At 41.7% G+C, this 15,797-nt stretch overlaps 2 protein-coding genes across 10 annotated transcripts in view; one reads left to right on the top strand and one right to left on the bottom strand.

The window, feature by feature from the left end:
- TOMM6 (translocase of outer mitochondrial membrane 6) overlaps positions 1-15,797 on the top strand; it is a 466,247-nt gene that overhangs the window by 17,836 nt on the left and 432,614 nt on the right. The window lies entirely within an intron of this gene.
- Positions 1-15,797, bottom strand: part of USP49 (ubiquitin specific peptidase 49) — a 66,344-nt gene that overhangs the window by 14,296 nt on the left and 36,251 nt on the right. For 8 of the 9 annotated variants that reach the window (XM_075064896.1, XM_075064898.1, XM_075064900.1 and 5 more), the window contains 3 exons: positions 9,215-9,362; positions 6,474-7,884; positions 3,285-3,489 (listed from right to left, as the gene is read on the bottom strand). In XM_075064896.1, the coding sequence (XP_074920997.1) occupies positions 3,285-3,489; positions 6,474-7,856 (1,588 nt within the window). In that variant the 5' untranslated portion in view covers positions 7,857-7,884; positions 9,215-9,362. Of the gene's footprint in view, positions 1-3,284; positions 3,490-6,473; positions 7,885-9,214; positions 9,363-11,358; positions 11,432-15,797 lie in introns of all 9 variants that reach the window. The other variant, XM_075064895.1, reaches the window with a different exon arrangement.

Here is a 15,797-nt window from a genome sequence, read left to right as displayed (position 1 = left end):
GAGCTACCACTGCAGAGCACAGAGTACAATATAATGAAGGTGCCACAATCAACACTTTGCCTACAACGAAAGCAGTTTGAGAATGAACAGTGAAAGAATCAAAAGGATTCTTAGCCACTATTTACATTCTATCAACTAACAGATTTTTTATTAAATTAAAAATATAACTGTCCCCATAAACCCAGTAGAAGTAGCTCTCTTTGATGGGTGAGAAGAGAATTAGAAAAAGCTACATTCTATAAGCATTCTTTGTACTTCACCTTAAACAGGTTTGAATTAAACTACAATGAAGGGGCAAATCCTGATGATTGCCTCTCCATTTTTACTCACATAATTGCTCAGGCAAAATTGTTGCCCTTATTGCATCAGGACTTTGTAAAAGCCAAGTAAGGAATTCTGAATTTGTATCTAAAAAATTAACCAATGTTTATTAACTCTGCTTGTATTCTACTAATTAATCTTTATAGAAAGCGACGTATCCCGCTTTTAACCATAACAACAAAGAACAAACATCACGTTTCCCAATGGGGTATCATTTTCATGTTTAAGCGAGTTGCTAACAAACTGAGGTGGAAGGAAAGTAGTTTCAAAGCAAAATTAAAATAAAATAAAGAGCGACTCTATTATATATCTAGAGAACACCTCCACCCCTACCCATTGAAAGCAGAGGTCCTGAAATGATGCGCTTTATTTTTTTATACAGAGAATACAGAGATAACTGCTTCATAACAGACCTTTGGTAACTCAGCCTCCTCCGTAACTCAGCATTCAAACAAGGAAGTAGTATAGCATATAGTCATTTTGGCTAGTTGACTTTATGCAGCACAGTCTATCTTAAATGTTTGACACGTGGTTTCTCAAGAGACTAAGGTGAGATATTTTATGTTGCTTAAAAAAAATATAAAACAGCAAATATTAAAACAAACTTTTCAATTTGAAGGAATTACCAAAGGCGGGGAAGAGGGAGAAGGAAAAGGTATATTAGTTTGTTTTTGGAACTCACTAGAGCTAAACCGTTATATGCAACACCCTACACAATCCATTCCTGTCTTCAACATTTTCATTTTTACCTCCATCCAAAAGGAATGAATATCAGCTTGCAAAATCTGGCACTGTGTTCTACTGACACACTGATTTGACCCACTTATCACACTGCATAGATGGAGCAAGTAATCTCGCACTTCACTATCTTTGGTGGGCAAGGGAGGAGGACGAGATTCATATGAATCAAGTTAGAGATGAGAGCTTTCAACAAGATACCAAGTCCTGGTAGGGCAGAAGGGAAGTGTGCCTGCATAAGGAAGTGTGCCTGCATAAGGAAGCAAGTTTACTCCATGGTAAAGACTTTATTTTAAAATGTATCAACAAAAGATGGGATAAAAGTAGGTGGGTGGGTGGGGGGAGAGTCTTTTGTTCCTAACTGGAACCTGTCAACTTCTCCAGGGCACAGAGGACACAGTTTAGGGGAATAAATAAATAAATAAAAAATGGACAGGTGACAGCCAGAGCTTCCAATAAGAAATGTACCTGTTAAGTGGATTTCTGCATCTCACTGCACCAAATCAGAACAGATGGGCTGCTCCTTCTCTATCACTTCTGACAGGCAGTACCACCAATGATTTTTGGCATCTACGGGTAGGACTGCTGCCTCCTGCTAGGACTTGCTTTTTTCCAGTTTATGCTTCTTTATCCAATTCAATTATAAGGCACCTACATCAGCAAACTTAAGGTCTGCACAAACGAGAACTGCTGAATACAAGGCTAAGACACAAGCCAACCTGAATACTGATCAGATTTGTGTGAATGATTCACAGCAAATAGTTTATCTGATGAAATTAGTTCTCTCTTTTGCTTATAGACTATCCACAAGCAGATGGCTATTTCCTCAGATTTTTTATTTGAAGTAATAAATAAATTTGTGATTACAAAATACTGATTGCAAATCATGCCACACAAATGTTTGCTATTTCAGCTGTGCTGATTAGTTGTGACAGGTCAAATAAGTCACTATTTCCTTTCAACTGGGTGAACATACGACGCCATCATAAATAATCATGTGTCAGAATTTGAAATTCAGTTTTGGTGAACGTGGATGCCAGTAGAACTAAACCGCATGATTATTCACAAGCTCAAAATTACTTCATTCAAAAATGTAAGCAAATGTTCTCGGAAAGTTTTTTGCAGTATTCATCCAGCCCTAATATTAATCCTCAGACCACCAGGAAAGCTAACAAGAGAGATATTCTAAATGAGAGTAGTGAGATGCACATGTTCACTTAAGAGGGAATACACTAATTTAAGAGTCAAATAGCAATTTCAGCTCATTGCTAAAGATACCTACTAGTAACAAAGAAAGGTGAGCATCTCTTCTCTGACCAGGTGGCTCTGTAGAACTCTTTGCCTGAAAGCTACAGCTGCAGAGACAAAAATGCTCAAGTCTACAGTGCGTGAAGGAGACATGATGCTAAGCCTACACTGCAACCAGTGCCAGCTCCAGGCACCAGCTCAGCAAGCAGGTGCTTGGGGCAGCCAAGGGGAAGGGGCAGCACATTGGGCTCTTTGCCAGCAATATGGAGGCGGGTTCCTTGGTCCCTCTTGGAGGGAAGGACCTGCTGCCGAATTGCCGCCGAAGAAGAAAGCGGCACAGTGGAGCTGCCACCGAAGAAGAAAGCGGTGTAGCGGAGCTGCCGCTGATCGTGGCTTCCCCCCCCTACCCTGCCGCTGGCCCTGACTGCAACTCACCAAGACTACATTAAAACTCACATACTGCAGGACAAATGATAACACACCTGGCCAGGATAGTTTGTTCATCTCTGCCATGACAGGGAAGAAAAGAAGATGATAAACTTCCTTTTGTACCCACCTCCACAATCTCACCCCTCTCCCCCAATTTACTGTGACTGTTTTAAGCGGGGCAGAGGAAGCAACCAACTAAAGGAAGTCATAATAGGAGGGAGCAGTTCTAGATGGGGTCAAAATATAATCTTAGCAATCTGTGCTGCTTAATGTAAGGAATGATAAAAGGAGCACCTGATCAGTTCTGAACTGGTACACAGAAGGTGCAGAAGCTACTAACAGGAAGAACCTGCACCAGAACAGAGTAGTGATGAAGGGTGTGGGTATTTTTTTTTTTTTTAAACATAACACAAACACTCCTCTCTCACACATGCATCAAGGTACCAATATATAGATTTTCACACACAAAAGTGCACTATGAACATCTCTTACCAGGAACAATGGACAGTGTATCTAAGCTGCAGGTAAAGCATCAGCACTTCACTTACTGTTGCATTGGTCACACGCATATATCCTCCCTTCCAGAGCTTCTGTTTCTGTGAACTTGGCCAACATTTCTGTCAGCATGCACTCTGTCTGGTTAACGGGGACAATCCCTTTCTCAATAGAGTGATAGCGTTCAGGGAATTCCAGGGAAAGATCCCAGAAGGGCTCAATGGTGTTGGATTTGTAGTTGCATGTTATGCAGGTGACCTGGAAAGGAAAGGTTTATATACAAATGATGTTATGTGTACACATACCTACAGTATAGGCATTTATATTCACATGGGCCAAAGAATCATTTGGTTATGCCCATGTGGCAATCCAGTCCAGTGGACAGGAAATTGGGCTGGCAGTCCAGAGAAATGGGTTCTATTCCCAATATTGACCATGACTTAATGTGTGATTTTGATCAAGTCATTAAACCTCTCTACGGCTCTTTCCCGATGTACATGGGGATGATACTTATCTTTGTAGTGTGCTTTGAGATCCTCACTTGAAAAGTCCTACATAACTGCAAAGTATTATTATACATATCTCAATAGTTCTGAACTATTTTCTAATACTGTCGCCCCTTTTTGACCCAAGCGGCTAGTCAAAGTTCAGGGCCCTGGAGATGTTCAGTGGTAGTCAGATATTTCTTTGATCCAACCTTGTTTATTTACAAAGAACGTACAAAGTTCTGCTTCTCCGAATGCAGGAGGAACCAAAAACAAGACAAGTTTCTTAGGTCTTGTCTACACTGCCACTTTACAGCGCTGCAACTTTCTTGCTCAGGGGTGTGCAAAAACACCTCCTGAGGGCTGCAAGTTTCAGTGCTGTAAAGTGGCAGCGTAAACAGTGCACTAGTGCTGGTAGCTACTCTCTTTGTGGAGGTGGGTTTTTTTTTTTTTTTTTATAGTGCCAAGAGAGCTCTCTCCCAGCACGGTGCCGTGACTACACAGCCAGATTAAAGCGCTGGCTAGTGAAGATATGCCCTTAGCTTACAGCCCCAAACCTCTCTAGCCAACAGACCCAAAAGAGCTCTCTCTAGCTTTTCCAGGGTCACACAGGGCTCACCAGCTACTTCTTGGCTTGTGTGTTTTTGCCTCTGCCTCTCTCTCTGTTCTTAGTACCCATGTCTTCTGCTTTCCCTCACGCACGCACACACTCTCTCTCTCTCTCTCTCACTTACACACTCACCCCTTTACTCCTGGTCACAATATCCAGTGGAACTCCCCCGCCATGGTGTTAGTTTCTGAGCAGATTCTATCAGGCCTTGTTTTAGGTGTGGCCCCTCGAGTATTTCTTACAACTACCTTAAGGGAAGGGCACAGTCACACATCATTTTAAAGGGGTTTTAACTCAACCTATAATAAACTTTCATCCAGCTCATAACAATAGGAAGAATTCATATTAACATTTAGGGCACAGTTCTCACCATTTCTTCAGTTTGTTCGCTTGCGTATTCAAGAATACTATCTATACTCACTTTTGCTGTTATGGTCAGTTTCAGTTCCTGTTTCACGCACTAGCCCTATGAAATCACTCATGCTCTGCTCTGGGAGTGTGGAGGAGGGAGCTCAAATGCACACTGTTCCTCATGTCCTGCAAAATGGTGCTGACCAATAACAAATTGCAGCAAAGTTAAAACTAAAACTAAGGCAGCAGCAGGCAAGGGCATGCAGAGAGAGAAAGGGGAGGAGAGTATATCATGCAGGTTTGGTGTTACTCTCGGTTCTACTCAGTCTATCGAGCTGGAAAATGACCTTTATGAAAAACAAGATTTCTTGATCTTGAAGTATGTTCACTTACTGAAGGGCAAATGTAATTGGTCAGAGGGAGTGATGACTAGTAGTTAAAGCAAGGGACTGAGAGGGAAGACTTTTGCTTTTTATTTTCAGCTCCATCACTTGCTGTGAGAGACTTTAGGCAAGACACTGCATGGCCGTGTACCTCAGTTTACCTATCCATAAAGTGTAGGGCCCCAGATGAGGCTTAATGAAAGAATGTTTGTAAAACACCCTGGGGGAACCTTGGATGAAAGATACGATGTGTAAGTGGAAGGTGCATTGTCACATACATAGAATAAACCTCTTGGCAGGAGAAGCATAACAAATATACTGTATTGGCTCAAAATATATTCTATCACACCCATTGCATATAATCCATAAAGAGTTGTTAATACAGAAGTCTTAACACTGTGGCTACACCTATGATTCTAGATACGTATCGAACAGTATTAAACAACCAGGATGATGTTTCTGAACACAGAACATTTAGTTAAAAAAAAACAGTGTATGAAGAGTATGTGCACAGTAACAACAAGGAGTCCAGTGGGACCTTAAAGACTAACAGATTTATTTGGGCATAAGCTTTCTGCTAGTCTTTAAGGTGCCACCAAATTCCTTGCTGTTTTTGTGGATACAGACTAACACGGCGACCCCCTGATATGTGTGCACAGTAGATACCCTTTCAAAGTGAACGGTGATTTTAAATTAACCCTTTTTTCCCAGAAAACCCAAAGCCCACATCTAAACAGAAGACTAAAGGGTGTATATATTCTCCTTTAATATGCACCTAGTTTCTATTAATGCTAATTCGAGATAACCAGCGCTGGAAAAAATGGTAGTAACAGTAATAGTGTCATGTGTTCATTTTTATGACCCAGTCCTGCAAAGTGTCTCTTGCAAGGTGCTCAACACTTTCAGGGCTCTTCAAAGTCAATGGCAATTGAGGGCTTGCACAGACACACAGCACCTCTCACGATCAGTCTCAAAATGCCTGAAAACATTCATTTTAAAACAAACTTTATGCTTTGAGAGACAAACGACTGGATTCTCTGGCCCTCTCCCCACAACTCCCCTCCCCTTTTTTTGAGCACAGAAAAAGAACAAAAAAAGCCAAATCAAGTATAAAAATATTGTGTAAAACAAAACCCACATTGCACTAGGGCTAAGGACTTGTCTGTCCTGTGTGCAACTGCCATCTTAAAGGGATAAAATATAGCTAAATTCTGATACCTTTAGATGTGGGTTATATGCTGAAAATGCCAACAGGTCTCTAACAGCTCTACTGCAGTGCTATAATAAATTCCATCTTCATTAGGGTGACCTACCTAAGTCCTGTTGAGTATCCAGTGGTTCCACAGAAAACAGAACCTCTGCTCCCTGGCACTGAAAGCAGCAGCTGGTTTCAGTGATGAGCTATGTGCATACCTGACTGAGCAGCTGCCCATGAAAAATGGTGTTCACCACCTTCAGGACCTGCTTGGTGAGCTTCCTCTGTGAGAAAGGGATGAGAATCCTGCGCTTCGTTCCTTCCGACTCCAGCTCCTGCTGCACTTTGTCCAACAGCTCACAGAGAAATTCCTGAGCATCCTGCTGATCGTAACCTCGAAATGCTGGAATCAAACTCCACACAGAGTGCAGCATGGCAAATGGAGACACTAATGCCCACTTCCCAGACCACATGACTCTGAAGAGGGTGTGCAGTTCATGACAGAGAGAAATGTGCTTTGAACTCGGTTCCTTGGGCTGTATTAGTTCTAAACTCCTGCTTATTGAGGAGCCACCGTTTAATCCAACTGGTAAGCTTTGCCTGCCACATGACCCCATTTTATCATTCCTCCCTGACTCATTAGCAGCAGATCCATTTGCCAACTTGCCAGACATTCTAGACTTTCCATTCACGGTTTTGGCTAAGAGTTCTTCAGTTTCACAGAGGTCAAGTGTCAAAAAACATTCTCTGAACTTTTGGAGGTGACTTAGCACTTGAAGGATTGAGTTCATGTAGCATGTGTTTCCCAGATTCCTTAAGCCAGTCACACCAGGAGTCATTAGGGGCTTACGCCGGATGGAATAAAACTGTCTGAATCTGCTGCTCTGCACTTGCCTTGAGGTAGGGGAACTTGCTGCCATCTCTCTAAACTTCCTTGGAATCAAATTCTCTCTGTGAACATGAGACAGAAGTCTCGCACTCTTTCTAGGAGGAGTGTTTGCCAGTTCCTCCAAAAGTCGCCGTTTCATCTCTTGCCGCCTCTGCCTGGCTGCTTCCTTCTTTCTCTCCAGTTCCTCTATTTGTTTCTTTTGTTCTAGTTTTAGCCGGCCTCTAGAACTCTTATCAAACCAGGTCCGCAGTGCTTTTGCTAGCAAAGATTGGCGCCTGTGCCAGAGAGCAGTGAGCATCTGAGGCTGTCCCTGAGGGGTCCTTTGATGGCTATACACATCCTCCCCCAAAGCCATTGATCGCAATGTCCTCCTACTTCTTGCTGATGGATCATGCTTCTGACTTCTAATAGCAGACAGAGAGCTTCTTAACAATTTCAGATCGCCCTCAGGATTATCATTCAAAACATAGTCTTCACAAAGGTAACAAAACACATACAGATCATTAACTTCCATAGCCAAGGGATGCTTGGTCTCTTCAAAGTGTTTAAGTGCATGTTCCTCAATGTACCTTCCACAGGCCACGTGGGAGCATTTCAGACAAGCCCATATAGATTCTGTGGTGTTGCAATCCTTGCAGTGCCACTTCTGGGGATTCAGGATAGAATGGTCCTGGGCGAGTCGTAGCCGCCCAACATGTTTGCATCTATCCATGTCTTACAGAAGTCTCCACTGCTTTAACCTTGCAAGACAAAAGAAAAAGGATTTTAGAGCCACAGTACAAATTTGAAGTCATTTGTCTTTTGTAAAGATAAAAAAAAGACATAAAAAGACAGATGTGTCACATCTTGCCAACTCCAATTACAGTATTTCCTTTCACAGACTGAAATACCTCTGGTAGCAATTTTTAGTATCAGTGAAAGATACTAAAACTCCAGTTGACAAACTCCAAAGAATGAAGCTGTCTATCCACCTATTGCCGACAGCCCAGGTGGTAGCACTGCAAGCTGACAACATGCCTTAGCGAGCCTGCACTCTTAAGATGGACAAATTTAAGGCCAATATTGAAGATGTTTTTGTGACAGATATACCTGTCCACTAGGAACTGGACTGAGGTTATGAACTTTTTTTTCATAAAAGCCACACAGATACCAGATAGTTGTCATGACCAAACTGGACTATATTTGAAAAGAAAACCTGAAAGGTAAAGGCTGTATATCACGCTATTGGTTTTTTTAAGTCTCTCATCTCTCACCATGTAATTTTTTTTTTCTGACTTGGGCAGGGTGCAGGAGCAAGAGTTTCAAATATTTCACTAAAGTTGAATATAAAAATTCAGCCATGACAAAAAAAATGAAATGGAACCACTACATTTATAGGTCTCATGTAGTTTATGCAGTCATATTATGGCAACCTGTGTATGTGATTGTATTTGAGCAGATATGGGTTTGGTTTCTGGCTCTTTCACCGAATTCTCCTCAGCAAACTTAATTTAAAGGTAGAGTTGCAAGCAATATGGGTCACAGACTCACCTTACAAAAGCACTGGGATAAATCCTCAGCTCGTGCAACTGTCATAGCAGTATCGACTTCAATAGGGCTACAACAATTTACATCAGCTAAAGATTTGCCTCTGTACTTCTAAATCAAGGCCAATACATTTGTTTTTAAAAAGTTGTTTGCATATTACATCTTTGCACAGTAACTGCAAGTAGAAAATACATTCCAGGATTTTTCACTTGTGCATTCTGACATAATGCACAATTGAGTATGTCTGCACACAAAAGAAAAGACAACCAATTTACTCTATTTTTAAATACCAGATGAAGAAAGTGCAAAGCAGGGATACTGGAATTCTAAAGAACCACATGCTTCCACTTGTGTCTTTTACATCCATGTTTTATAAATGATTCATTTATGTTCTACAAAGAACACAACCACAGAGAGTTCTTCATGCTAGTAAAATGGTTTCTTTAATATAATCCAGTCAGTGATCGGACACAAATGGAAAAAAATCGGGACGAAGACGTGTCAGCCAGATACACACATACATACATACAATTCACTACTCACTGTGTCATCTTTAAACATTCTTTTTTTCGCAACTCAATGACCAGAGCCTGGAACATCCCCATTTCAGCCAATAGGAGACTTGGCAGTTCTTCAGGAATTTAATTACTACTTAGGTCTTCATCACATAAAGCGGCACAGCTTCAAAGCCCTAGAAAGAGAATATTCCTGTGATACATGTAAACAAACTAAAAAAAACCCAACAAAAAACCCAACATAGTAGGGCTGCTTTAGAACACAATTAATCCCCTTAATTATGAGAGCTACCACAGAGAACGTATTCATAACAAGGAACAGAATTAGCTGGAAGTCATGACATTAATGCACCTAACAACCCAAAAAATTGGCTGTGAAGAAATGTCAAATGGAAAGGGGTACTCCAGAATTTCATTTTTGTGATTATCTATAAATCTGCTGATCACACACATAGCCGCCTCCTCAAAAGTTTTTCATAGCGGACGGCCTACCATATGGCATAGTAAAATCTCAACAGGAAAACTAAGCAAACTTATACACCTCGTGTCCATTTTAGTTTTGGCTATGCAGTAGGTATATGTTTTGGGGGGGGAAACCTCTCCATTTCCTATATGTTTTTCATAATAAAAATACATGAATGGAGAATTGTCAAATGTAGATGACATTAAAATAAAACAAGCGTAATGGGAAAAAGCTGGGGAGTGCAGGAGATTGTGAACTGCATTGTGTCCATAATGGAGGAGGAAAGGTAAAGATAGAAAGACGGTGGTTATTTATTATAATAATTAAGAAAAGACTATCTCACCTCGTACACAGTGTGACCACAGTACCTCAATACAACTCGAAGTAATAATATCCCGCCAGACTAGCAATATGCACAATATGGTTACAGATTGTCATCATACCATTCAAAGCACAGTTACAGAAGTGGCATGCAGAAAGGCTTATTTCAAAATTCAGAATGCTATTTTATGGGGAATACAGTTGAAATGCAACTAAGGAAATAGCATACTTTCCAGGAGTTTGAAAATGAGCACTGAAACAGCCAGCTACAAATAGCATGCAGATTGCACATTTGACAAGTCCGTGAAAATACGCCTTAGGGTCTCTTAAATTTATTATGCAAATTTAATTTAAACTTTATTACTAGCTTCTAATTAGTACCACCATATTAAAGATGGAAGATTTTAGAGGAAGTTAAACTTTTTCCACTCCGTCTTTTGTTCTCCTCTATTTGAAAATAGCAATAGAAGCGGCATCTTTAGAATTTTTATGTCTCTGCAACAGAGATACTTAAACATCAGAGTAACTTTATTTTCCTGGCTGTTTAAAACTGCTCTGGATTTAACTGTGCCTTTTACTTGGGCTATGCTAGTTCATTCACACATGCCAAATAACTGGTAAGGCACTTTCAGAAATAAAGTGAAAAACAAAGAATGGAAATAGTCTACTTATAACAAGATCAAACTGTTCCCTTCCACCGCTACCATTTATTTCTCTTTCTGTCTTTCTTTCCTTCCTTGTATTCCCTCTCAAATCTTGTCTGAAAACTGGGGAATAATCCTATCTAGTCTTGGTGAGACTAAGTGGCGATTCCAGTTTGAAAGAAAGTAGACACTATGGTAACATTGACAACCTTCATTTACATAAAAGAATACTAATTATGTTGCATCATCAACATCTGCAATTCTGCTCACTGCCATATGCGACAGTGTTGGGAATTTAACCCTTAAGTCTCACAAATGTGCCCAGAACTGCCCCTACAACCGAAGTAACTTTGTTTCAAACAGTATCTAGAATTTCTTATTATAAACAGCAGTGAAGTGCTTCACCAGCTTCAAAAAAGACAGTATTCTGAAAAGGCTTAAAAATTACCCCAATTTTCCAAGAAAACCCAGTAGGCTGTTCATTTTAAACAAAACAAAACAGCCAGAAATAAGATACAGCAACATTCTACAGTGTTTAACAATAAAAATATCCTGTCACTCTTCAAATTACAAGGCCTTTATCAGTTCCTTTTATTTTTCCTGTGTGGACTAGTAAGATTTCCTGCTATTAAAATAATTTTATTCTTTTAAATCTTGGTCACTTAGCAAAACAGACATTTGGAGAGCTAGATTCAGTTATTCATGGCACACAGATATCCTCAATTTTGTATGTTATATTCCCACCTCTTTTTCCTTATACCGCACATTTTCTTGCGAGTGCAGGCCTAGGAGCATACACCAATTACACAGAACTACTCTGGAAATGACAACAAAGGAACAGTTTTTATTTACTCAAAACTACTTAAACACACATCTTTCAGGTTTACTCCTCCTTCGGCATCTGTCACCAAATGAAAGCTTTCCCTCTTCCACCACATTGGTTTTCATGTCAAAACTGAAAAGGAGAAAAAGCAGTCTGCATAGCCAGCTGGGGTGTCTGAATAGTCTGCATTGCTCACTAAACATGCCCTCCCCATCTCCAAAAGCAACTTCGACTTGCCAGATACTACAACCTGAGCTTCAACTGCTTCCTAGAAGCAGCTGAATCCCTTCTTCAGAGCAGATCATGAATTATTGACTTATGTGAGCCATGCTCCTCCTGAGGTCTGGAGTTCTCAAAGTATGAGTTTCTCAGCAATGAGTGTAATGCAGGGACCCACCAACGTCTGTGGCTCCTATTCTCCCACAGACACATGCAGGTAACTCTCATTAATGAAGTTAGCAAGAGCTGTATGCACACAACTGAAGACAGAGATCGGCCGGTCTCTGTTTTTATACAACTACACAAGCAACTGACAGCTACTTCCTTCTTCTGAGGAGAGGATGAAGTCAACACAGACCAAAATTAATGGGGAAAAATAAAGAGCAAGAGCTAAAGGAACACAAAAAAAGAAGAAAACTGGAAGCTGCAAATAGTTCCAGGAAAAAATAATTAATCTTACTGCAAAGCCTGTAGAGAACTGAAGTAATTCAAAATGCCACAACTATCAAACATTAGTTCATATTGAATAAGTAAGTCTAGTATAAACTGAATAACGGCAGTGTTTAATATTAGAAAGTTAACATCCTAGCTTTTTGTTCTAAGTGGTTAAGAAAACATGCAAGTTCTCTCTTTTTTGTTGAAATTACAGTAACTTAGTTTTATGGGCACCTTTTATCTAGCATTTGACATCTCAAACTTTTCCATGCTGTGGATCTCATTTTAACAAAGATTATCTCACAGACCCCTGCTCTGTCAATTGCTGACTGCTTCATGAATAGCTCAAAAGCAGTGATTGCTCTGGATGGAGATATGATACACGGGAAAGTGCTAAACTGCATTAAAATACAGCTAAAAAAATACATTAAACAGATGGAAAAAAAGGAAGAAAGAGCCAGCACTATGCAACCAGCCAGCTCTCTGGTGGATCACCAGCAAGGGTTCAATGAACTGTTGCTTGAGCAACTATAATCTACACGGATCCCAGAGGGCTTAAAAATGGTGCCAAATCCACTTCCCTTACTTACATAGGTCCTCCTAACCCTGTAATTTACTTGGGGTGAGATTCTGTGCTGCATCTCTAAGAAGAGTAGCATAAAACCCACAGTTCCAGGGAAACAGGGGATAAGGTAGTTTTAAGCCACTTTTGTAGTTGCTCTATACCAGGGGTGGGCAAACTTTTTGGCCCGAGGGCGACATCTGAGTATAGAAATTGTATGGTGGGCCATGAATGCTCACAAAATTGGGGCTGGGGTGCGGGAGGGGGTGAGGGCTCTGGCTGGGGGTGCAGGCTCTGTAGTGGGGCCAGGAATGAGAAGTTCAGTGTGCAGGAGTGGGCTCTGGGTTAGGGCAAGGGGTTGGGATGCGGGGGAGGAGGAGGGGTTCCAGCTGGGGGTGCAAGCTCTGGGGTGGGGCTGGGGCTGAGGGTTTGGGGTGCAGGAGGGTGCTCCAGGCAGGGACCAAGGGGTTCAGAGGGCAGGAAGGGGATCAGGGCTGCAGGTGAAGCTGTAGGCATAGGAGGGGATAAGGGGTGCAGTCTCCAGGTGTCGCTTACCTCAAGCAACTCCCAGAAGCAGTGGCATGTCCCTCCTCCAGCTCCTACACAGAGGCGCAGCCAGAAGGCTCTGCACATTGCCCTGTCTGCAGGTGCCGCCCCTGCAGCTCCCATTGGCCATACTTCCCGGCCAATGGGAGCTGTGGGGGTGGCGCTTAGGAGGGGGCAGCATGCGGAGCACCTTGGTTGCCCCTATGCTTAGGAAACATGCCACTGCATCTGGAAGCCGCACAGAGCCATGGTATGCGTGGAGTGGGGCAAGCCCCCGACCCCACTCCCCGGTTGCACAGCTGGAGCGGGGCAAGCCCTGGACCCTGCTTCCCAGCAGGAGCTCAAGGGCTGAATTAAAATGTCTGAAGGGCCAGATGCAGCCCCCAGGCCATAGTTTGCCCACCCCTGCTCTATACTAACCCTGAGCTGTTCCAGGGGTTGGAGAGCACACACCCTAAGCTTGTAATTTAGACAGCCCGGGGGTCCCGTCTAAGTTACAGAAGCCTCCCTGGGCTCCCCTACCTCCCCAGTACTGTAGCACTGAATGTTGTGTCTCGGCCCCAACATTCCACCCTCCACACCGGAGCTTGTGAGGCTGCCTGATAGCTGGTCTTCCACAGTGCCTGCACCAACGGTCTCCTACCATACTACTCCACTGCAAAGGGCTAGAGCAGAGGGAAGGCTCTCACTTTTACTGTCCAGCTTACTAGCGTGGACGGTTCATGTACAGTGAGCAGGATATTGCTCATGAATTTTTAGAAGGACAAAAACTTCACTCACCACTGAAATATACCCACCTCTGGGTAAAACATGATGGCAACATTCTGTGATCAATTAGGGCAGGAAATGAACAAAGTTTCTTTAACTCGTAACACTAAAGCATACAAAAATATGAAGCCATTTAGCCATGTTTTGCTGTAACACTATTTAGTGACTATCTGAGAAGTATTCTTCAGCAACTAGATGTAAGAAATATTAATAAATGAACATGTGGATATATTATTATCCTTTGTATTGTACCTTTCCTGTTTGTGTCACATATCTGGAAACAGATTGCCAAATTTCTATAGATTTCTTCAATCTATAGAGAGTTTTGTTTTTAACTAATCATGTGTGAGAGAAACATTCAGCAATGATGAGGAGTGTTGGACTGATAGCCCTGGAAACTGAAAGTTCTCCATTTATTCATGGGAAAGATACAGCACAGGGAGCAGCAAGGTTCCTCCACACGAACCTACCAAAGTCCCTCATCCACGACCTAGAGACCATCTTTTGATAATGGTGGGAGGAAAGTTCACCCTCAATGGCCCTTTCGTTGATTTAATCTACCTACTGAAACTGGCAAGAGGAAAAAAGAACAGACACAGCTTTGCTTGCAGACACCTGTCTACTGTGAGCTGGAATTACATTAATACTAACTTAATTTTTTTTTTTTAAGTAATGAGGACAGGGGAAACACCCTTGAATCCTATCAACAATAGAAAAACAGGGCTCAATTTGAGTCTAATTAGGCCAGCTAATTTTAAAATTTTTATGGAAATTTTTAATTTGTCCCTTTATTTTGATACAGGAATCTACTTTTCAAACATGCAGACTTAGTCTTACAGCAGAATTTTCTCTCTGCTGCATACATTCAGAAGTTCTCAAATTGGAGCTGACAATAGCGAGAAAAAAGAGAAACATGTCTAAAATTGTGTGCAATTGCTCACAATCTTTGCTCAACTGCTGATTGTTTAACCAGTCCTTTTTCAAGGATCACATACGATGGCCGAGAGTCTATGATTGTACATGGATACTGAACTTCTGAATCTATCATTCCTTCAAAACTGGGCATGTAGGTATCAAACGTCTCACAGTTAAAATGGTAACTGGCAAACTGAGAGGCATACCCATTCTGTTTGTTCATTGCTGCAAAGGAAATGAAACAGAGCAGGAAGGATGAGTTTTGTGATAGCCTCCTGTAAAATGCAATAGAGTAACATTTATTTTCTTGAAGGAAAGTGAGCCAATATATTCTTATTGTTTTAACTCTGCTGACTGGACTGCTTGGGTTTTATTTAATTATTCATAAGAAAATGCTGCAGGAGTGCATTTCCTAAAAATGCCAGGCTCTCTGAGATGGTGTTTCTGTTAGTCATTTTACAAATGAAATTGACCTAGACTGTTTTCTTTAGTGAATTATTTTGCTTAAGGCATTTGCCTGTGTTCATGCATGCAGTTCACTTGTTGGTATTGTGATACAGCATGGCCAGAGGGCAGCATAAGAGTGTTAGCAGGGGGCCTTATTCCCTGCCAAGGGAGGAAGGTTTGCTTTAGATTATCTAGAACAGCTGTGGCCAATTAGAGCACCTGACTCCAGTTAGAGCACCTGACTCCAGTCATGGGATATAAACCCCTGCTTCAGTCAGACAGGGTGTGGTAGTTGAAGGAGAAAGGTTGGATTGGAGCAGAGCGCAGATTGCAGAAGAGAAGAGTTTGTCCAGAGAGAAATAGAAGGTTTGGAGGAGTGCTGCGGTGGATTGGGAAGCCCAACAGAAACCCTAGGTAAGGGGCACCAGGCTTGTATAGAAGAGAGGCGAGAAGCCCTTCACAAGCTGA

This window comes from Chelonoidis abingdonii, chromosome 4 (assembly GCF_003597395.2).
Source record: "Chelonoidis abingdonii isolate Lonesome George chromosome 4, CheloAbing_2.0, whole genome shotgun sequence".
NCBI classification, from domain to species: domain Eukaryota; kingdom Metazoa; phylum Chordata; order Testudines; family Testudinidae; genus Chelonoidis; species Chelonoidis abingdonii.
The sequence above is the reverse complement of the archived record's forward strand: the minus strand, read 5'-3'. Positions and strand labels throughout refer to the sequence as shown.